The following is a 23,465-nucleotide window of genomic DNA, read 5'->3' as shown; positions in this document are numbered from 1 at the left end:
AACACAGCAGACCCTGAGAGAACCCCCAAAAACCACAGACTCTAGTAAGGTACAAAGGAACCTGAGCCAGGTTTATTGTCAAACAAAGCACGGTAATAGGTCCCTATTGACTCTACAGGGCATACTACAAATTTGTGCTCCCTGGCAATGGACACAGCTCAGTCAGTGGCGGGACACTCCACTGCCCCCTAGGCTGGACAAAGATATGCACTCCAGGACCTACTTTTATACCGTTGCAGGACAGATTACTCATCATAGTTCAAACGAATCTATCCATCATGTTGTCTTTTTGACCCTGTCTTTAAGATGCATCTGCCTGTTCCTTGTTATGTATTTGGAGTGTTCTGCTGCTGTCTTGGCACAAGTTCCTCTCATTAGCACGTGTGTGTGTGTGCATGTGCCTCTAACAACCTTTTCTTGCCAACTTCTGTGAGTGGGACCTGCCTCTGGCTTACAGTCCAGCCTTGCTTATCACTGCCTGGAAGTACTTTGGTTCAGGCTTCAGGCCTCAGACTGGGCCTCTGATACAAGAATTTGTTTCAGGGCCTCTTCTTACTACACTATCAAACTGGTTGGAATTTAGGGTAAAATTTCTTTAAGCTTACAGGTTTCAGAGTAGCAGCCGTGTTAGTCTGTATTCGCAAAAAGAAAAGGAGTACTTGTGGCACCTTAGAGACTAACAAATTTATTAGAGCATAAGCTTTCGTGAGCTACAGCTCACTTCATCGGATGCTGTCGCTCACGAAGCTTATGCTCTAATAAATTTGTTAGTCTCTAAGGTGCCACAAGTACTCCTTTTCGTTTTAAGCTTACAGTTTGTAATTGCACCTCTCCATTGTGCATGACTCTGAATGGAGCTAGCATCTTGACATAATTGTTAGGTGAAATTTCTTATTCTATCTGGTAGGTTTGTTTTTAGTTGTTGGCAAAGTTGATCTATAATATATGGTATCCACAGTACCCGTTTTTGTACACCTTTCAGCTGTGTCTCACTCTCTGTTCTCTGAGTAGATTATTATATAATTAAAATTAATAACAGATTTTCTTACAAAGAGGTGTTTGAGGGAGATCCCCAAATTATATGTCCAGCAGCCCCAAGAGGCAGGGAATTCCTGAAGAGACACTGGGTGTATGCCAGGTAGCAAGGGGCACATGTGCTTGGGACTTGGTAGAAGACAAGGCTGGGAGGGTAGAGCCAGACTGAAGTTTTCTCAGCTTTTAGAAAAATGAGAATAGTGTGGGTCGAAAAGTTTAATTTGGGGGGTTTTACTGAGGTTTGGCCCATTTACCATAATGATTAATACTGCAGATTTAGTTTCCTTCAGAGGATCTGAGCTCATTCTGCCTGTGTTTCTCACCAAAACACTGCTGGTTGCTATGAAGTCCTTGAGCAGCTTTCGTCAGTGAATCAATGTTTTCAGTACCTACTAGTTAATACTTGGGGGCCTGCAATGTTTTGTGAAATGAAAAGGCTGTTCATGTGAAATTCAGCCAGGCGGATGATGCATTCTCCAAACCCTTGGAAGTGGGTCGCCGCCAAGTGCACAGACAGCTCTCGCTCACTCTGTCTGCTGCTTTCGGCATCAGTTGGGGGATGTTCTGTACTTTGTTTTTTTTGGATGCTGTAACACAAAGAATGTGCTTGCACTAGAAAGTGGGGCTGAATTGGGGCAACCTAATGCCTTAGGAGCACCACCACATGCTAGTGAATATATCAATAATTAAAGCTAAAGTAAGGTTAAAATAGCTCAAGACACAAGATCTTGAAAAAATCAAGGTAATTCAAGGAACTAGAAAAGCAGACTTCACTGTCCAGCCAGTGGAACTTGCCAGGTGTGAGATGGCTCAGACTAACCCTCCCCCATTGCCTGAGAAGCAGCTAGCTCAAGAGCCTCAAGTCCAGATTTTTAAAGTTGTTTAGGTGCTTAGTGGGATTTTCAGACACTCCCAGGATCCTGTCTCCCATTGATTTCAATGGGGGTTAGGAACCATGGTATTTCTGAAAATCCCACTAAGTGACTACTCTGTATCTTATGATGTTTAAATACCTTTAAAAATTTGGTTCTCTATTCTGTACAATGGACTCTTAATTACAAATGCCCTATCCATTTGTCTAGGTTCTTGTATTGCCCCACAATATCTAATGTATTTATCCCCACAACAGCCCTGTGATGCTAGACCATACCATTGTCCCCATGTTACATACGAGGAACTGAAGCACAGAGAGATTAGTGGCTTGAATGAGGTCACACATGAAGTCTGTGGCAAAGCCCAGAATTGCAGCCAGGTCTCCAGAGTCCTAGGCTAGTGTCCTAACCACTGGACCATCTTCCTCTACTATGTCCACATGTACTCTCACCATGATAATAGCAGGGAGGTCCACCCTCCCACTTCTCTTTGGATAGGCTGGGTTCAGATGGTCTGGCCTGTTTCCTAGAAGAGCTTGGGTTCAGCCTCTATCTTCCTGTGCTGGGAGCCCTTTTTGTGACCATTGATCTCTGATAACAGCTGTGCAGTGGACTCAGGCATCTACAGTTAAGGAACAAAATGCTACTAGAAGAACACTTACATAGTAAACATGCATTGCCATTGAGAAATTTTAATTTAAAGGTGAGGTGTATGTCTATAGATCCATTTCCAATAAAACACCGTAATTTATTTAAAAGCATTACATTAAAGTCTTCAGCCTGCCTTCAGAATTACAGGGGTTTGGGGTTTTTTAGTATTCTGTCCTGTAGAAGATCTTAAGTGCCTTGAACTTTGCTATCAAGTTGACCAACTAGAACTGTACACTGATTCTGTAGGTTTAAACTCCAGGGCATATTCTCATACATGTTCCATTAAATGTTTTCCAAAATACATGCTGTGCTGGATTCTTAAATCTTTGGTCATTGCTCTTAGCCTGAGTGCAGTCAAAGTTTAATAGTTCTTTCATAGATTGTAAGGCCAGATCATGTGAGCACAGGCCATAAATTTTCACCTGGAAATTCCTGCTTCAGGCCCATAACTTCTGGTATATTTAAGTCGATTGGATGATTGTTTTCAAAAGTGATGGAGAACTCACCATCTCTCAAGGTAAATTGTTTCTAGGTCACTTAATTACTCCCACCGTTTAAATTTATCTCTTAGATATGCCAAATAGATTGAGATTCCTAAATCTCAATGCCAGGCACGTTTTCTAGACCTCAAATAGTTTTCTGAACCCTCTCCTTATTGTCAATATCCCTTTTCCAGTGTGGACACCAGAACTGGACACAGTATCCAGTAATGGTTGCATCAATGCCATGTACAGAAGTAATGCCACCTACTTATTCCTAGTCAGTATTCACCTGCTTCTAGCAATAGATCTGCATTGTTGAGTCTAGAAGGGCATTGAGCCCTGACCTCTAGCCCCACCCCACTAGCACCTACCACAATCCAATCCTTTCTGATTGCAAATGGTATTGGTCCTCAGTGGCTTTCCAAGAAAGTCTGGGCCAAAATCTGACTACTTTGGTGAAATTAATCTCCTTTCTGTAGTTACTTTTTCTTGTTGGCATTTGCACAGGAAACAGAATGTTAGTTGTTGAATTGATCTCAGGAATGGTGGCATTATGCTGAGGCCTCCAGCATAGGTTGTTTGAGATTTATTTTATCCCTTGGAGTTGAGGGTGATGCAACCCTATTTTATTAACTCTGTTCAGATGTGTGTATAGTTTTCTCCTTTTTGCTGGAAGGGCCTGGACTGCAGTACATGCTAGAGTTGCTGTGACCGCAGCATGGGGAAGACAGGGATTTCCTTGCTGGAATGCCTCAATCTATTTAGGAGCTGTGGGAATTCTTTGCCTGCTCTCACATTTGGAATAGGGACAAGTTCATCTTAGGGGTCAGCTTGTCTACACAAAAGCTTAGTTTGTTGCAAGCTGGAGTGTAAATCTACCTCACACTAGCCTGCTATGTACTAAACATCTGTGTGGACCCTGCTGCCACATACTAATGGACTTTTATATATATCGGTTTCAAAAGGGATAGATCAAAGTGTATGAAGGAACTTGTAGGCCAAAGCAACGGGGTCCAGCTAGACCCTTAGTGCACTGTGTAGACAAGCTCTAGTCCACATCAGGGGGGTGTAAATTTCTAATGCACACCAGGATGTTGCTAACTGAAAGTTCTTCTTCAAGTTATTGTCCCTGTGGGTGCTCCACCACAGGATGTGCCCACACCATTGCGCTCTCAATCAGAGATTATAGTCAGCGGTGCCTGCAGGTCCAGGCCTGTGGTTCATTGTCAGTAGAGAGCCATCACTTATACCATGTTCTTCCCTTTTGGTTTTTCAACTGCCCCAAGAGTCTTTACAAAGCTCCTCTCTGTCATCACAGCTCACTTGTGTCAACAGAGAATAAGTTTTCCCCCTATCTGGACGATTGGCTCCTTAAGGGTCACTCCTTCCTGGAGGTCCAGTCAGTAACCAACAAGGCCTTGCTTCATTCCCTGGGCCTTCCTCTGAACATGGATATGTCTACCCTAACTCTGGTACAGCGCATAGACTTTATCAGAGTCACTCTGGACTCCTCAACTGTCAGGGGTACCTACTTGCAGACAGATTCGCCACGATGATGTACGTGTGAACAGGTTCACCACAGTCTCTCATCCACCCTGCAGCAGTGCCCATAATCTAAAGTGTACCTCTGAGAGTTTTCGACTCCTTCAGTTGGTGGAAGGATCCTCTCAAGGTCTGTGTGAAAGTTCTGTTTTTGAATCCACCCCATTCAAGGGTGATCACTGTGGATGCATCCCTGCTGGCTAGCAGGGAGGCCCATCTCCAGGGCCCAAGGCAAATGGTCTCCCCCAGGATCATCCCTCCACTCAGGGCAGTTTGCCTCACATGCCAGTACTTCCTTCGCAACATCAAGGGCTTCTCAGTCAAGGTAATGTTGGACAGCAGAGCGCTAATGTACTAGATAAATGGTTAAGGGGAAGCAAGATCCTAGTTCTTATGTACAGAACCACTAAAACTGTGGAGCTGGTACATATCCCATCTCATACACACCTCTGCAGTCTACTTACCAGGCCTGCAAAACACTGCAGCGGATTCCCTGAGCAGGCACTTCCACCAGGACCATGAGTGGGAATTCAGCAACTCAGTCTTTCAAAGTATTTACCAGTCCTGGGGCCTTCTGCAAGTGGGTCTCTTTGCAACACCATCCAATGCAAAGTGCCAACACTACTTCTTGAGGAAGGCGTATGGTTGCTACTCCATAAGGGATGCTCTTGTAGTGCCATTGTGGCTGAGGCAAGTGGTGTGGTTCCTGGATCTGCTTCACCTCTCCCTACTAACTCCTGTAGGCCTTCCTCTCACAGTGGATCTCCTGACACTGGACTTGGGCATACCCCATCCCAATCTCTCATCTCTGCATGTCAAGGCCTGGCTCCTTGATGGTTCCTGGACAAAGAATTGGGTAGCTCTCCTGAAGTTCAGTCTGTGCTCTTGAACAGCAGGAAACCTGCCATGAGAAAACTGCAGAAGTGGAGGTGTTTGCATGTCTGGTGTACTCATTGATCTGTATCTGCCTCTGAATTTCTCCTCATGGATGTTGTTGATTAACTTTTAGATTTAAAAACACAAGGTTGTCATTGAGCTCCATTAGGCTGTAATTGCTGCCCAGTGAACCCTTTCTTCCACCAGTGGAAGGATTTATGGTCTTTGCTTACAACAAACCCTTGAGGAACCTGACTATGGTAGGGTATCTATTTCCTCATGTCAACGACTCCATGCCACCCTAGGATCTTCATCTGGTTCTCAGTGCTTTAAAGAACCCTCTGTTTGAACCCATGGGTAACTGTTTACTTCTCCACCTATCCTTCAAGACTTTATTCCAGTTAGCCATAACCTCAGCCAGAAAAGTAGGAGAGCTAGGGGCGCTCATGGCGATCCCTCTTTACTCTATCTTCTACCGTGACAAGATGACCTTATGCCCTTATCCTCGTTTCCTGCCTCAAGTCTCTTTAGAATTCCATATCAATCAGTATATTAGTCTACCAGTATTTTACCCCCAAACTTCATTCCTCGAGAGAGGAGGCTGTCCTCCATTCTCTGCATGTGAGAAGGGCCCATGCCTTCCACCTCAACAGAATAAGACCTTGCAGGGTTTCCAACAGGCTTTTTATCTCCTTTGCCAAGAAAATGAAGGAACAGCCAGTTTCCACTCAGACTACTGAAGTGGGTTTCTGGGTGCACTCGAGCTTGTTGAAAAGCTACTGGAGTGCATCCCCGACCTTGGATGACTGCCCATTCCACTAGGGCCTCTTCTACCTCTTTAGCCCTTAAGTTCATACTCGTATTGTGGACATCTGCAGCAGCAACCTGGTTCTACAACCACACGATTGCCAGGCACTGTGCTATCTTAGTTGCTTCCAGATATGGCCTTTGGTCATGCTGGCCTCAGAACTATGCTGGATCCGCCTCCTCGGCTCCCGCCTCCATGTTGTTACTGCTTGGGAGTGGAGCACAGTGAGGGATGATAACTTGAAAAGGAGAAGTTACTTACCTATACAGTAACTTGAGTACTTTGAGATGTATTGTCCCTATGGTTGCTTCGCCTCCCGCCTGCCTTCCACTCTGCTGCAGAGTCTTCTGGGCTACATAGTTGAGAAGGAACTGGAGCAGCAGCAGGTCTACATCTCCCTGTGTACCCTCACACTGGAGCACAAGGATGTATGGTGCATCGGCACAGATCCGTGGGCATTGCTGACTAAAATCTTCCATCAAGAGTGCATAGATATGTACGCATCGTACAGTGGAGCACCCATAAGAACAAAACAGCTCAAAGAATGCATTATTGTGCTGGTAAATAACCTCTTTCCTTAGTGCATGTTAATGTAGTACTATTTGAAATGGGACTACATTAATGTACACTAGGAAACTTTTTAATGCGCACTAGCAGAGTCCACATAGGCCAGTTAGTGTGCAACATGCTCATGTGCATTAGAATTTACACCCCTCTGATACAAACTAACGTAGCATGTAGTCAGGCCCTTAGTGCACGGCGGGCTAGTGCAGCACAGACTTATACCCCAGCTTGTCATAAACTAAAGGTGTGAAGACAAGTCTGAATCTGTCAGAGTCTCAAGGTCAGCAACAGTTCAGTTCATACTTGCATGCTTAGAATTTATGCCCTACATATCATGAATATTTGGTTTCTGGACAAACATACTAACTTAGTGGCCTGGAAAAAGACATAGACTCTTTGTTTTATTGGCAATGTGCAACAAAATGCATTGGAGTAGGGTTACAAGAACCCAGGGCAAGTTTTCAAGTGCTCAACCAAGTGCTAAGGAGAGACCCTGCCTCTGTTTGAGTATTTCTTCAGTGTGCATCCCCACAGGGCCTTAGAGTGCCTTGTGCATTGTTTCCCTCTTGCTTTTGAACTGTACTGTGGTCTGAGTGCTTGCCTGAAATGCTAGCTTTTGCTTTGCAGACTCAGCTCATACAGATGGTGATATGGATGCTCCAGCATCGCCTTCTCATTCAGCTCCACACGTATGTCTGTTTGATGGTGCCCCCAAATGAGGAGGATTTCCGAGCTCAAGATGAAGATATGCCCTTCACTGCCAGAGTTGGAGGCAGAAGTCTAAGCACTCCCAATGCTCTCAGCTTCGGCTCCCCAAGTATGAATACACTTCCTTTTTCCACTGTAAACAAGTCTGTATTTGCTTTAAAGATTATCATAGGCCATATCTAGAGTAGGAGAGTAGGTAGTGTTTTATAATGTGATAGTCAATGTGCCTTAGCTAACATGATTTTAAACAGACTTTGCAATAAGCCTAGATAGGGCAAGTCATATTTAACAGTGTGTTAGCTGATCAAGGTCAGCCCTGGGCTGGACAACCAAGAATTGGCAAACTTCTTGGCGGCCATTAAAGCTCTCTTATCAAATGCCTGCAGGCCATTCTAGTTACCCAGTTCTTGATCAGCCTCTTCTTATCTGCTTAGTCCTGACCGTCTCTTTCCATTAATTCTGTCAAGAAGTCCTTTTAGGCATCCTTCCCAAGTGACCGAGGTGTTCTTCCAGATAGACAGCTGGTATCTCCATGGGTGTCCATAATCAGAAATAGAATGGGGGAGTTTTAAACAAAGTGCTTGCAAGAAAACATGCTCCAAATAGCAGTGGAATCCTTGGGTTATAGTTGATGTCTTTAAGGAAACCCACACGGATACTGTGGCTGACAAATGTTTACAATTTCCCTTTCTTCTCACTTAACTCCCCCAGCTCCTCCCATTGCCATGCTTTGAGGTCAGCTATGGGACAGTGTTCTAACCAAAGCCAAAATGTGGTGCTGAAGTCCCAAATTGCTCAAAAACCTTGTCAAGGAAACTGAAGTGTGTCTGTTCAGCTGTCTGTGTCCTGTGGTATTCCCAGAAGCATGGTTGTTAATTATGGGGCATTCTGCAGGACATTATTTCTCTAAGGAAAATGAATTAGAGCTGAGGTCTTGGAACCTAAAAATTATTGTTGGCTCATGAGACTAAACCTATCCAGGAAACCTTTCCTATTGGTAAAATAAGCCCGAACTTGGTTCATTCTATTAAACTTAATGCTGTGGTAGAGCATCCAGTTCCAACAGGGATGCATGATAGACCCACAAGAAATAGCTCATATTCTCAAAATTAGCTTCAGTCAGGCTACGTTGCATTGAGTAAAATACCAAGGAATGTGTATGCACACATGCCAAGTTCTGTTTCCTTGGGAGAGTGAATGTCAGTAGTAAGGTCTTGGTGAGGGAGCCTTGTATTGTGTTACCTTTGTCGCAGAGCCCCCGCATACTTGCTGTCAGCATCTAGTGCACCAGTTTGTGGAATCTCATATATGTTTGCTCCAAAGCAGCCATGCCTTCTCCTGCCAGTGTCTCCACTCTTCAGTTGAGAACTCAGCCTGGGTAAGGGGTTTTGTAATAATAAAAATCCATAAAACCAAAGGGAATTAAACCACAAAAGCTAGTTAAAGTAAGACCAAATGGCTGACAGCAAGTTAAGGTCAAACTCAGATATTCACTCTTCACATTGGGTCTCTGCGCAATGCATGCTGAGGGTTCACTTTCATAGCTAGGCCTAGCCAGAAGAGCTAAAGGGGGCAACAGGGTTTAGTTTTGCATTTTCTTGTTCAGTAATTTTAAATGGGTCTCATAACTGTCATTTTAACTTGATGCTTTGAGGTTTAATTGATAAATCTTGAGTCCATTAGTTCGTAAATCTCTTATGATTGTTTAGTGCCTTTTTATTTACCTGCTTAAAGATAACTTGCAAATTAAATCTCCCCTCTGTATTTTCCACCAAATGCATCCGATGAAGTGAGCTGTAGCTCACGAAAGCTTGTGCTCTAATAAATTTGTTAGTCTCTAAGGTGCCACAAGTACTCCTTTTCTTTTTGCAAATTAAAAGAATGGGTATTTGCCCCTTTTTTATCTCTGTGCTGTATAAAGAAGATCTGGATGGAAGGGATCTTTAAAGGGTTTGGGTTTGTTTTTTTTAACCTTTTTAAATACCAGGAATGTCTGGTCTGTCTTTGACATTTAGTATGGACTGGCTCTCAGTTGAATCTATGAAACATAGATTCTTTGGGCAGATGGGACCGTTTGTGATTATCTAGTCTGACCTCCTGTATCACACTGGTCATAGAGCTTCTTTAAAATAATTCCTAGAGCAGATCATTTAGAAAAATATCCCATCTTTATTTTAAAATTGTCAGTGATGGAGAATCTACCACAACCCCTAATAAAATGTTCCAGTGGTTAAATATTCTCATAAAAATTGTGTTCTTTCCAGTCTGAATTTGTCTAGCTTCAACTTCCAGCCATTGGATTGTGTTATAGCTTTCTCTGGGTAGGGAAAATGGATCTTATCAAAAAGGACTTCCCTCAAGTGTTAGAGTTAAATAGGTGTTAAACTTAACACAAAGCAGATATGTAAACAGACTGAATTAATATAGTTTCTTAAGTTTCACTTGCATGGTTTGTTTAATGCCATAACCCTGGTTCTCCAGTTGTCAATCATCTGGGAAAAACAAAAGGCTACAAGTGACTTTTTAGTGTGGGGATAGGAGGAAGTTTTGAGGTCTTCTTTGACCCCTTTTTTCCCCTTTATAATGATGGATAAACTCACAATTTTTCTTTCCTTTGCTAGGCATCTTTAAGGACAGTCGTATATAACTGTTGTATTTATAACTCCTCCCAGCAGGTAGTTCTGTGATTGCAGCATAGCTTCCTTACTTTCTCTTCTACCTACCCTCCCAACTGCTCTACTTTTCTCATTGTCGCTTCATGTTGTTTAAACTAGAGCTGTCTGGGAATTTTCTGCCCAAGTTTTTCAGGGAAAATGGTTTTTACAGAGTTGAATTTTCCACAGGAGAAATGTTTGTTTCTATTTTCCACCAGGGAAAATCAAAACAAAATGTTTCAGTTCTGTGTCTGCCTGAGCCATCACAGTGCCCCATGAGTAGTTCACATACCTCATGTCCCCAAATCTCCTTATGGACTGATCTCTGCATCATGATCACGGGAGGCTTAGTCTGGGGCCTGGAAGCCTGGCCCATAGAGGAAAATGGGGGCATGAGGCACTAGCTCTGGGGTTTTTCCAGTGCTAAAGAAGGAATGCAAACCTGTCCCAGCAGTTCCCATTTGTAACTTCCCAATGCCAGTGCCAGCACTGTTTATTATTTATAGTCTTGTGTATTTATTTCCCACTCCTCCACGTGTTGCGGTTTCATCTTCTTTGCTATGCATCACTAGTTTATAAAGCTCATTAGATATGTTGTTTCTGGTTCTGTATTTAATCACTCTCCCAGTCATATCAGATGGTAAGAATGGCTCTACTGGGTCAGACCAATGGTCCATCTAGCCTAGTATCCTGTCTTCTTGACAGTGGGAAGTGCCAGGTGCTTCAGAGGAATGAACAGAACAGGGCGATTATAGATTGATCCATCCCCTGTCATCTAGTCCCAGCTTTTGTCAGCCAGAGGTGTAGGGATACCTGCAGCTTGGGGCTACGTCCCTGACCATCTTGGCTAATAGCCATTCCTCCATGAACTTCTTTATTTTTTTAAGCCCAATTACACTTTTGGCCTTCACAATATCCCCAGATAACAAGTTCCATAGGTTGACTCTATGTTGTGTGCGGGATTTCCTTACATTTGTGTTAAAACTGCTGCCTGTTAATTTTATCACGTGACCTCTGGTTCTTGTGTTGTGTGAAGGAGTAAATAACACTTTCCTATCACTTTCTCCACAACATTCATGAGTTTGTAGACTTCTCTCATATCCCCCTTTAGAGCATACCATTATTCCCAGAAACTGAAACTTACCTCCTAGGCAGCATGCCTTGGATGCACTTGCAAGGAGTCAGCCCACCCTAGGAAATGTGCAGATAGCTTTGCAGTCCCCATTTTCAAGAAAATCCTTATGTTCCAATAATACTTTGTATGTTGCCCCAAATTACCCATCACTTGTCTACAAACCCAACAAATTCTCCTAAGAGAACCAAATTCCCTGTCCTCATCTAATTGCTTGCAGGCAGTTCCCATGTCATGTTTCCAGACCCTCTTTCTTTGCTATACTAAGCTGATAGGTTTGCTTGGAAGGAGTGAGCAGAAGGAGCCTGCTAGTTTGCACTCTTCACAGCATCATATTACTTCCGATTTTACAGCCAGTAGCGATGATATGACTCTCACAAGCCCTAGTATGGATAATTCCAGTGCTGAGCTGATACCTGGTGGTGACTCCCCATTGAATAAACGGATGACTGAGAACCTACTAGCGAGCTTGTCTGAACATGAACGGGAAGCTATCCTCAATGTCCCTGCTGCACAGAATCCAGAGGATCTCCGCATGTTTGCAAGGTAGGGAGAATGTAACCTCCCTTCTCATTCCCCCTTTACAATTAATCTCTGCATTAGCACTGTAGGGAGGGTGGGGTGAGGGTGCATTTTGGAAGATTAAATTTCTGGCTCTTATTCCCGCGGTGACCTCTTCACCAGCGCTTGTTGGTGTCTGACATTAGCTATTGCCCCGGTTTTTAATTATTGCCCCAAGAATATTTTGTTAATAAGCTCTGGATGTACGTAAAGGCTCTGATGGGTAGTGCAATCTCGGGTCTGACTGTGCACCAGTTGTGTCTTGTGTGGTTCTGAGAGTCTCTCACTCTTGAGAGCACAAAATTGAATTTGCATAGCCTAAAAACAAGCTCAAAGCAGAGACCCTGGTGTGTGCATGTGCATGGTGTAGTTACAGGCCTGTTAGCATTTCCAGAGATCTGTAAGTAATGGTTTTTAAAAGCATTTGAAAATACAGTGGCATCACAGGAATTTAGCGTTTATCAGGTTTCATACTTGTGGAGAAAAGAATGGCCCAGGGGAAGAGTCACAGCTTCTCTTACGCATTCCAAATCACCCAGTCATTCCCTGACTAGATCTCCCCTGGCATATGTGGCTAGGAGAGTAATACTCAAGTATCCCAAGGAGACCACTGTGGGACTAAAATAGTTGCTTTCTATGCTTCAGAGTTCTCTGCACTTGGACCAGTGGAGGTTATGGATGTTTTGTATGGAATTTCTGAAGCCTGCAGATGTAGTCCTGCACTAAAGTATGACTCTGCTCCTTTTGTGTAATTGGGAGATGGCAGCATGGCACTGATTCAGAGGATGTGGATTCTCTGAGATGTCCACTCAGATGGAAATACCTTGGCTATTTGAGAACTCTGTCCCCATCAGTGGCTAGATGTCTGCAAAACCTTCGCCAAAAAAAATAATCAATCGAGTGTCTTCCGATAAAATGCTTTTTTGAAAATTCTGTGAAATTCAGTCTGGATTATTATTCTAATCTCATTAAATAAAGCTTCTGAACCTATCATTCTTATAATGAAACCCATTTATCTTTCTGGTTGTCCATCTAGAACCCTTTTGGCCTGCTGAACTGGTTGGAAGGGGCGGGGGGGGACAGTTCTTGGAAAGCTCATGATTTGCAGATGCCAAAAGTGACTTTGGTTTCTTCAGGAAGTCAGATGGTGTGACTAACAGGTCACACAGATGTCTGATGAAGAGGAGAGTTTGGTTATATTTCGCAGTTTGCTTGTACATCAGATTCCTTAGCAAAGCAATCAATAGCAATAAATGGAGTTTCCATTTTTCCTTCCATTATCAATATGGGCAGAAACAGAATTTTATATCCCAGAATAAGCATTCCTAAATCATTGCTGAGGAGATAAGGTTCAGCAGACATGCTTTCTCGACTGTCTGGAAGCTGAAGTGTAAAAATATGACTTGTCCTGCAGAATGATCACAACTGTCATGTGATTTACTGTTTACACACACAGTCTGTAAATGACATCACTCAGTTCTTTGTTTCAGAGTAGCAGCCGTGTTAGTCTGTATTCGCAAAAAGAAAAGGAGTACTTGTGGCACCTTAGAGACTAACAAATTTATTTGAGCATAAGCTTTCGTGAGCTACAGCTCACTTCATCAGATGCAGTGAGGTGTAGCTCACGAAAGCTTATGCTCAATTAAATTTGTTAGTCTCTGAGGTGCCACAAGTACTCCTTTTCTTTTTTCAGTTCTTTGTTGTTCAGTTCCCCTCTTCCACTTGCGAATCAGGAGACCAAAATGATCGTTAGGCGATTCCCTGTGCACAATTCTGTACCCACCACTGAGTGCATAAATACAGGACATTAGAGAGAAGCTGAGGCAGTGAGCAAAGCAATCCTTTCATTTACTCCACACACGCTTCCTCTTTAGGGGTCTTGGATCAGCTCTACTTTTCACTTAACTTTTAACTGTGGGTGGTGCATGATGATGAGTCTTATGCTGTGGGAAACAGAACTCTGCTGTATTTGTCAGTATCCCAGCATGAGCTCCTACTGTAACTGAATAGTTAGTAGCATACTAAATATACTGTAACTGCCCTCCTGAGAATAGTTCAGTGTGCATACAAAGGGAGTGCCTATTTTTAGAAGAGCAATAAAATTGGTCCTGATGCATTTTCCTATGACAACTGTCTCTGAACTACTTGCTGCTCTCTGCTTAATACATCACAGAACTTGTGCCTGTCTGTTACTATGGTTTAACACCTTAAACAGAATGTGGAATAACAGCTTGACAGAGGTTAATCACATGGGCGTTGGATGAGGACTCAGATACAAATTCTTTTCCTAAGTATTGAGTGGGTGAGAGATGGAAGGTTATTTCAAGAGTAAGGTTGAGATACAGGGGAGCTTTTCTTGATCTAGGTCTGTAATGCATTAGGCACGAACATTCTTTCCTTGAACATCAGGTAGTGCTTTCTAAAACAGATTAATGCTTTACTGTCAGTTCACTGCCTCTAGCAAGCCACTTGGCAGAGTCATTTCCAAGAGCTCTGCTCCCTAAAATGGAGAGATGGGGAGAGGAGGTGGAAGCCTTTTTGCTATGCTGTGGTCCTGTTCTATTATTTATACACCACCATAAATGTACAGCTGTTTAGAGACAAAAGACAAGATTGCTACCCCAGGAACTTCCAGTCTAGGTTCTGTATGGGCCCCATAAATGTACTCCGTGATTTACAAAGCCAGGACAGGAGGGTCTTGTCTGCATTGAGTTTTTGGCCATGAATGTAGCTGCACTGGTACAAACCCCTATGTGCTGCACTGATGAAACCTGTGCTAGGGACTGGTGCAGCCGAGCCTGCTTTCAGACTGGATTATGCTGCACTGGTGCAAGTTGCTGTTTACTCTGGTGCACTGACTGCACTAGGGGCTTGCATCTGAGCAAGGCAGAGCTGATGCTTGTGGGCAAAGGAAAGTACTTAAGAGCTTGTAGCCATAGTGAAGTCTCCATTGGTTGAAGATACACACCCACAATTGGTCAATTCAGTCCATAGTCTAAGAGTACTCTTGGATTCCTCACTAATGCTGAACTCTCACATGGCAGCATTCACTAGCAACACTTTCTGCCATCTCCATTTGACTAGCAACTCTGTCCCACCCTGGCAACAAAGACCTGGCCTCAGCTATTCATGTTGTCTTCACCTCTTGACTGGATTACAACAATGCAGTATACCTGCACATGAAGTCTTCGGCACTTACGAAACTCTAACTAGTTTAGAATGCTGCAGCACGTCTCCTCAGCAACACAGGCTAGCATGAACATATCAGACTTGTCCTCCATTCCCTACACTGCTTCCCAAAGAATTTCTATAAAGTTCAATGTCTTGGTCCTTATCTTCAAAGCTCTCAGTGGCCTGGATCCAGTGTGTCTAAAACACTGTCTAAAGCTCCGGGATGAAGACCCTGTCAACAATTCAGTTCCTCTGTGTGACGGGGTCAAGACTCAGCAGTGCTGGCGCCTCCCGCTGCTTGCTCCAGGAATTGGCTCTGTCCATTCATGGAGCACCCTCTGCACGTGGTGTCTTGCCCATCATCTGCTCTGCTGCCTTGGGGGCCCGCGATGCTCTCTGCTTGGCGGCGTCCACTTCAGGACACTGCCCTCCGGCAGTGCCCACTACTCCAGTCTCACCCCCTTCGGCAGGGGTGAGGGTTATCAGCAGTCTTCCATCTGCACCTGCCCTCATGGCCAACTGCAGCCCCAAAGTCTAGCCCCTTTACCTCAGGGGCCAGCCACAGCCTGCATCAGGCCACGCTTCCCTGTAGCCCGGTGCAGTACAAAGGGGAAGGGGGGGGACCCAGGCCCACCCACTACTCTGGGTCCTGACCCAGGGACCCTCTAGTGGCAGCCTCTCTGCTCTCCTCTCCCCTTGTCAGACTATCATCCCTGGGCCATTTCCCCTTTGGCCCCTTGTACCTTCTCAGCCCTTGTTAACAGGGGCCGCAGCCCTGCAGGTAACTGGGCCGGAGCTCTCCTCTGCTCCCCACCTGAGCCTGCCCAGCACTGCTCTGTCTAAGGTGCTCGCTCCCTAGCTCAGCAGCCAGTCCTCCTCCCTTGCTAGGCAGCCTTTATATAGGGCCCATTTCGGCCCTGATTGGCTGTCTCTCTTCTCCTCCCTGATTGGCCCTCCACGGGCCTTTGCTCATTGGCTACCAGTCTGCGCTGCCTCAAAGACCTGTTCCAGCCCTTTTTCTCATGGGGTGGGACAGGCGCCCCATCACACTCTAGCACAATGGAACTCAATAGTAAGAGTGAAACTTTGTGCAGGAGAAAGAGTTTTCTCCAGGAGTGGTCCGAGACTCTGGAATAAATTCCCCCCAGGAACTAAGGATAATCACAAACCATCATGTTCTGCTCCAGTTCTTTGACCTTGCCTTCTGTAATATAAACACATAGCTACCTTACCAAAACAAGACCCTCCACTGCATACTGTTCTCCCTCTGGGGAGAGGTTGAAAGAACAAATGTGACAGATGTGTAGCCACATTGCTGAATGCACTACTGGAAGGCGTTCAAATACTCCGTTTAATCACTTTCCTCTTCTCTAGGAGAGGCTGCAACATGCTTTGGCAGGTGTGAGCTGTCGGTAGGTACATGTATAGGCATCTGACAGTTTTAGGCTCTCAATATGTGTGGATTCAACACTAGGCGTGCTATGTACTTACATATGGAAATAAAGAACAATGAGGAAATTAAAATAGAATCTACAGTCAGCTGAGTTTTGCAGGGTAGATGAGGGCAGCAAAAAGGAGAATGACTAAAAATCAGTACACAGTACCTTTGTCAGAATTTAAGACAGAAAGGACTATTATCATAATCTGGTCTGACTTCTTGCGTAACAAGCCAGAATTTCAACCAGTGAAGCCCAGAATTTACGGTTGAGCTAGAGCATATCTTTTGGAAAGAGTCATCCAGTCTTGATTTAAAAAACATCCAGTGATGGAGAATCCATCACATCCTTTGGTAATTTGTTCCAATGGCTGGTTACCCTCATTGCTAAAAATTCACACCTTATATCCAGTTTGAATTTGTGTAGCTTCAGCTTCCAGCCATTGGATCTTGTTCTGCCTTTTTTTTTTTTTTTTGCTAGAATAGAGTCCTCTAGTTTCAGAAATCATCTTGCTGTGTACGTACTTGTAGACTGTGATCTAGTCACTTCTTTCCTCCTCTCTTTGGCAAGCTAAGCAAATGGAGCTGCTTAAATCTCTCACTGTCAGGTATGTTTTCTAGACTTCAAATCAGTCTTGGGGCTTTTTCTTTAAACCCTTTCCCATGTTTCAACATTCTTTTTAAAATGTGGACACAGAACTGGGCGCAGTATCCGGTAAAGATCTCCCCAATGCTGCATACAGTGGTAATGCCACCTCCCTACTTTTACTTGATATTCCTGTTTTTATATCCAGGGATCACATTTGCTGTCTTAGCTGCAGCATCGCATTACACTGCGTGGAGTTTGGTTTTCATCATAACTCTTTAATCCTTTCCAGAATTGCTGCTTTCCAGGATACATTACTCCATCTTATAAGTGTGTCCTGCATTCTTTGTTCATAAATGGAGGACAACAGGTCACAGATACAGAGCAGGGTCCTAATTATTTACCATCCGAGCAATCTTTTCATCATTTGCAAACTTCATCAGCAATTGGTTTTATATTTTCTTTCAGTTCATTGATAAAAATGATGAATAGCAATAGACTGAGAGCTGATCCCTGAAGGACCCCTCCTAAAACCTCCCCCCTGGATGATTCCCCAGAATATGAGCTATATTGATTTTTATATCATACTAATGTTTTAATAAGAATATTGTGAAGTATTCAGACTCCTTACAGAACTCCAAATATATTATGTCAGTAATTACCTTTATCAACCAAACTTGTAATTTCATCAAACATTAGGTTTGACATTTTTTTCCATAAAACCATGTTGATTGGTATTAATTATGCTCCATTTTAGCTATTTTTTTAATTTTTCTTTCTTTCCCTAAGAATAATATCAGGCTAACAAACCTATAAATTACCTGGGTTATCCTGTTTGTTTTTCAATACCAGAATAACATCAGCTTCTCTTCAGTCCTCTGGAACTTCCCCATTATTCCAAGATTTATTAAATATTAACACCAACTGTCCAGAAAGCTCTTTTGGCTAATTCTTTTAAAACTCTTTCTGATGTGACTTATTTGGACTTGCTGATTTATAAAAATATTAAACTTTAGTTGATACTGTTTAACATCCTCCATAATTACTTTTGGAATGGGAAGTATTTCATCATTATCTGATATGAAAACATCATCCAATTGCAAAAAAGGCAAATGTCATTCTGGGATGTATTAACAGGAGTGTCATATGTAAGACACGGGAGATAATTTTCTAGTCTCTTCTGCACTGATGAGGCCTTAGCTGGAGTACTGTGTCCAGTTTTGGGTGCCACACTTTCAGAAGTATGTGAACAAATTAGAGAGAGTACAGGGGAGAGCACAAAAATAAGTAGTTTAGAAAATATGAGGAAAGGTTTCAGTCTAGAGAAGAGAAGGCTGAGGAGGGAACATAAGTCTTCAAATATATAGAAGGTTATTAAAGAGGATGGTGATCAGTTGTTCTCCATGTCCACTGAGGGTTGGACTAGAAATAATCAATTTAGTTTGCAGCAAGCACGATTTAGGTTGGTTATTAGGAAAAACTTTCTAACTCTAAGGAGTTGAGCTGAGCACTGGAACAAGCTACTTAGAGAGGTTGTGGAATCCCCATCATTGGAGGTTTTAAAGAACATGTTAGACAAGTATCTGTCAGGGATGGTCTAGGTTTGCTTAATCCAGCCTCAGTGGGGGGGGGGAAGAGGAATGGACAAGATGGCCTCTTGAGGTCCCTTCCAGCCCTGCCTTTCCATGATTCTTTCCAAATGCAGAATTAACATGTATATTGAACATTCCTGCTTTGGCTGCATCATTGACAATCCCATCATAATCATTTATGCCCAAAAAGCTATTTTAAATATACTGATGGGAATACTGCCCTCTGCAGTAAGCAGTCTTGCACTGGCAGGAGATGGGGAGGAAGTAGAATATATAATTTAATAAGTTGTCTATTTTTTTTACTACTTTGATGCCACTAAGGAGTGATTCCAAACCACAGTGGAGAAAGTTAATACAAAGGGCTCTGCCATGATTAGACATAGTGTGGTTCAGCTTGGAAGAATGTTCTAGCAGTGGTGGGGGGAAATAATTGGAAGCTCATGCAGGCAGAGGGAGGGAGAAATATTGGAGTAGTGATACTGGATGAAGCTTATGCCACACCATCTGAGCAAGTTGGCTCTACAGTTAGCACTTGTGTAAATTGAGCCTTAAAAATACCCAAGACCAATAAACATGTTACTATGGTTTTTTAAAAATGTCAAGGGAACAATATTTTTTTAAAAATTTGTTTGGGGTGCTGCGTTAGCACCCCAGTCACTGCAGTACCGGCCAGCACCTCAGACCCTGAAAGTGAAATTGACTCATTTAGTTTCATTGCATGACAAGAAAGAATGCAAAAAGTGATTGCAGAGCATAAATAGTGGGAAGGTAAATTGGATTGATATTTTCTTTTTGGCAATCTCTGTTTTAGCAGATATAAGGAAACTTGTTTTTAATTATGTTTTATGTAAGCATGGCTGCTTAAGGGATGAAGATGGACATCAAAGTAGAGATGAGTTTGCAATGTGATATGCTGGAATAGAAGCCAATTTAATTGTGCCTCCACAGACAGAGTCTTCATGTCAGGGACAAGGGAGATGCTAGTTCCTCTTTATGTGACTGGTGAGATTGCAGCGTTCAGCACTGGGCATCTGCAGAGGGCAATAGAACAAAGACAACAAACTGTAAAGAATTTTGGAGCAGAGTAACACAAATGACTCCGGGCTGGAGGGGATGACTCATAAGGGACAGCCAAGGATCTGGAATGTGCAGGAGGGTGTATTGTTACACAGCTATTCCTCCCCGATAGTTCACTAGAGTTAATGGGATGAGAGTGGTATTCAGGGTGAATCAGGGTCAGATTAACCTTTTGTGGGCCCAGCGCCAGTCATTTTTGTGGGCCCCATGGGGGCAAAGGAGCATGGAGTGGGGAGGTCAGTTCCCTGAGCAAGGGGCCAGCCAGGGGCAATGGGGCATAGCACGGGGGGGCTGGTCCCGCTCCACCCAGCCCAGTGCCAGGGTACTATATACAAACCAGCAGTTACCAGACACACACTGGCCTGTCCAGCCTTGTGCTGCCAGCATGCTCCTTCCCCTCGGGATAGGCCAATGCCATGCCACACAGCCTCTGACTCCCTATGCCCAGCATCCCCCGGAACTGCCATGTCTAGCAGCCCCCCCCACAGACCCTCCACCACAAATGCACAGTGGCCTTCACACCACCACCCCTGCCCAGCACCCCCATACACAGCCACACCACTACTGCCCAATGCACTTCTCCACAGCCCACCACCACAACTACACAGCACCCCACTCAGACCCCCCACTGCCAAGCATCCCAACACACAGACCTCCCCTGCGGTCCCCCAAGAGACTCCCCACTGGCCAGCAGCCCCCCACACACCTGCAGAGACCCACTTCCTCACACCCTGGCCACACTCACTGGCCCTGCTGGAAGATGACAGCGTCTGCCTGGCTGAGTTGGCAGCGTGGCTGGGGCCGGTCCAGTGCCAGGGCGGGAAATCATTCCGGCCTTTAGGGAGTGGTGTGATTAGCCAGGTCAGGGTCTGCCCTGGCCTGGTCTGACTCCCTCAGGACCCACTTGCCTGGAGATAGGGTGATCATACGTCCCCGTTTGGCCGGGACAGTTCCTTTTTTAAGCTCGGTCCCGGCCATCCTGACTTTTTTTTGTCAAAAATGGGCATTTATCTCGTTTGCTCTTGCCAACTGATTAGTTTGCAACAGCAAATGAACAAATGCCCAGTTTACCAAAAGCGGGGCATGGCGGAACGTGTGCGCATGTGGGGTGGTGACGCAAGGTGTCAGACAGCTGGGGGGGGTCAGCCCCAGCCAGACTGGAGCTTGTGGGGGTTAGGGGCCAGCCCCAGCCCCTGGCAGCGGTGGGGGGAGGGTGTTAGCCATAGCTCCTGGCAATGGTGCAGGGAGCTGGGGCGAGGGAGGGGTCAGCCCCTGTCCTGGCAGCGGCATGCAGAGCTCAGGGAGTGGGGGGTCAGCCCTGGTTGCGGGATGGGGAACTGTGAGGGAGGTGTCAGCCGAATATCCGGAGAGGTAGGGCAACAGGGAGATTACAAAACTGCCGCTGAGAACAAAGTGTTTCCACAGGGCCAGTCCTGTCCTGGAACAGAAGGATTGAATGGTATTTTTCCTCTCCAGTGTTTTAACATCAGCGGGCAAGAAGCAGTGGGTAGGTTTAGGGTATGGCAGTTTTAACAATGCCTGACACAGCCCAGAATATGCATGTACTCATCTGGTGAAGTGAATCTGGGCCACTGTGTGCAGGCACTGATGAGTTGGACCATTTTCCAATAGCATATGCAAAGCACAGGGAAGATACTGCGTAGACTAAAAGGTTCAGCAGAGAACGGTGAGTATGAATGATCATTTGGCGGGCTAGCTAGGCAGTTCTGCTCTGGAAAGTGACCTTGCGTCTGTTTACCGGCTCTCAGTGACTTTATGCAGCAAGAAGGACTCTAGCGCGCTCATCTTGCCTCTGCCACTGATTCATTGTGTGGCCAAATCTGTAAGGCTCTAATTCAGTCTGTACCTCCCCATCAAGGTTGTAAGCCAGGGAGCTAGCATGGAAAATGTGTTGTGTAGCTAGGCACTCTGTCTCTAGTCCCCATTTCCGAGTGGGAATAATCCCCCTTTGTGTACCCTGGGGCAGTGAGGCAGAATTAGCTACTTGTGCAGTGCTATGGGGGAAGAGTGAGCCTGTCCCAGTGCTAATCACGAGTCAAACTCTAGCAGAGTAGGCTCAGTGGTTTTATCTTTCTATGGAAGATAAATGGGGTTTGCTACAATTTCTGTGTGTCTTCTGGATGAGACTTTACAAACCAAGGCCATGCCTACTTTCTGTAGACATTAAAGCTACCAGATGTTTGCCCTGGTACCCTCAGCCAGAATTTCCGTGCTCCCTGATAAGAACAAACTTCAGTTACTTGGCATTTTATGCAAAATGAGGGACTTAACCAAACCTTTGTCCCTTGCACTTCTGATCTGGTTTCCTAGTTTGAGTTGGAAATTTGAGAGCTAGAGAGCAGTCAAAAATCCACAGGCAGGGCCTGGCTGCTCTCTGGGGCTGTGGGTGTTTGTTCTGTATTATTAGCAGGTTCAGAAAGTAAGTCATGCAAGTGTCAGGGGGAGAAAAGGTGAGTTCTTCTGGGCCAGGAAGGTTCCTAGGCTGATGTCCTGGAGGCTAAATTAAACTGTGGCAACATGGGAGAGGCAGAACAGGTGAAGAATTGGAAGAGAACCAGGATCCAATGAAGTGAGCTGTAGCTCACGAAAGCTTATGCTCAAATAAATTTGTTAGTCTGTAAGGTGCCACAAGTCCTCCTTTTCTTTTTACCTGTACTCTGTCTCCAAAGGTTTTCTTTGAGGTTCCTGCTCCCATTTATAGGAAACCTGTGTTTGTGCCCTAGCACTGGTGCATTTCTCATGATAGCAGTCTAGTGCCAATACATACACACCATGGCAGCGTGGCTGGGGTGAGAAGCAGCCCATCAGGAATGATGATGGTTTGGGAGAAGTGGTTTGGCTTGGTGCCTTATATTTCAATAGCACATTAACTGCCAAGTAACTAATCCTCTGTGGACTGCTGGAACTACACATAGAAAGCTTCTCACAAACATTCATTTAGCTTTTATCTTGATCGATGTTTATACAAAGCCACTTAAAATGAGTTAGTGAAGATATTTTAAAAAAGTAAATCATCATGTTAACTGTAAACGATATCCCTGTGCATTTCTGAGTTAGTTATTTCTGTGCACACAGCAAAAGCGCGAGTGCAAGCTCACCTTCTCTCCTTGCCTTGCAGGCTGCTGCACTATTTCCGAGGACGGCACCATTTGGAGGAGATCATGTATAATGAGAACATGCGCCGCTCCCAGCTGCTTACGCTCTTTGACAAGTTTCGCAGTGTGCTGGTAGTGACCAATCATGAGGACCCTGTGATTTCAGTCTTCCAGTCCCTCTTGAAGTGACTGTGTGGAGTGGGGGAGGGGAACTGCCCCTCTGTCTTCAGCTCCCTCATAGAAATGTTAATAAAGGAGCAGGGTAGCAGCAGCCAGAGGTTCTACCCCTGCCCTTGACCTTCCCAGCGCCCCTCAGCAAGTCACCCCTTCTCCCTCCCTTTCCCCATCTGGCTGGGGGGTGTTAACCCCGACCTGCTTGTGGAAGGAGCTCTGCCCTCTGTGCCCACAAGCCGCATGTGAGTGTGGATAGAGAGGTGCACACAAGTGAAGCTCTTCAGGCTAGTTAGTGCCAGCATGCAGTACTTTCCCCAAGTCCCTGCCAGGGGGCTGGGGTTCCTTGCTTCTGGGCAGGCTGTGTGTGTGGAGTTGAAAAAAGGGTTTACCTTGGTGTTGCTGAATAAACAACACTGCACTTTGACTGGA

At 44.7% G+C, this 23,465-nt stretch overlaps 1 protein-coding gene across 23 annotated transcripts in view; it reads left to right on the top strand.

The window, feature by feature from the left end:
* NPRL3 (NPR3 like, GATOR1 complex subunit) overlaps nt 1-23,465 on the top strand; it is an 89,600-nt gene extending 66,135 nt beyond the window's left edge. For 18 of the 23 annotated variants that reach the window (XM_038418226.2, XM_038418225.2, XM_043493552.1 and 15 more), the window contains 3 exons: nt 7,458-7,647; nt 11,678-11,870; nt 22,886-23,465. In XM_038418226.2, the coding sequence (XP_038274154.1) occupies nt 7,458-7,647; nt 11,678-11,870; nt 22,886-23,051 (549 nt within the window). In that variant the 3' untranslated portion in view covers nt 23,052-23,465. Of the gene's footprint in view, nt 1-7,457; nt 7,648-11,677; nt 11,871-12,530; nt 12,871-22,885 lie in introns of those variants that run through there. The other 5 variants (XM_038418216.2, XM_043493548.1, XM_038418214.2 and 2 more) reach the window with 4 other exon arrangements.

The sequence above is a fragment of the Dermochelys coriacea genome, chromosome 10, assembly GCF_009764565.3.
Source record: "Dermochelys coriacea isolate rDerCor1 chromosome 10, rDerCor1.pri.v4, whole genome shotgun sequence".
NCBI lineage: Eukaryota > Metazoa > Chordata > Testudines > Dermochelyidae > Dermochelys > Dermochelys coriacea.
The sequence above is the reverse complement of the archived record's forward strand: the minus strand, read 5'-3'. Positions and strand labels throughout refer to the sequence as shown.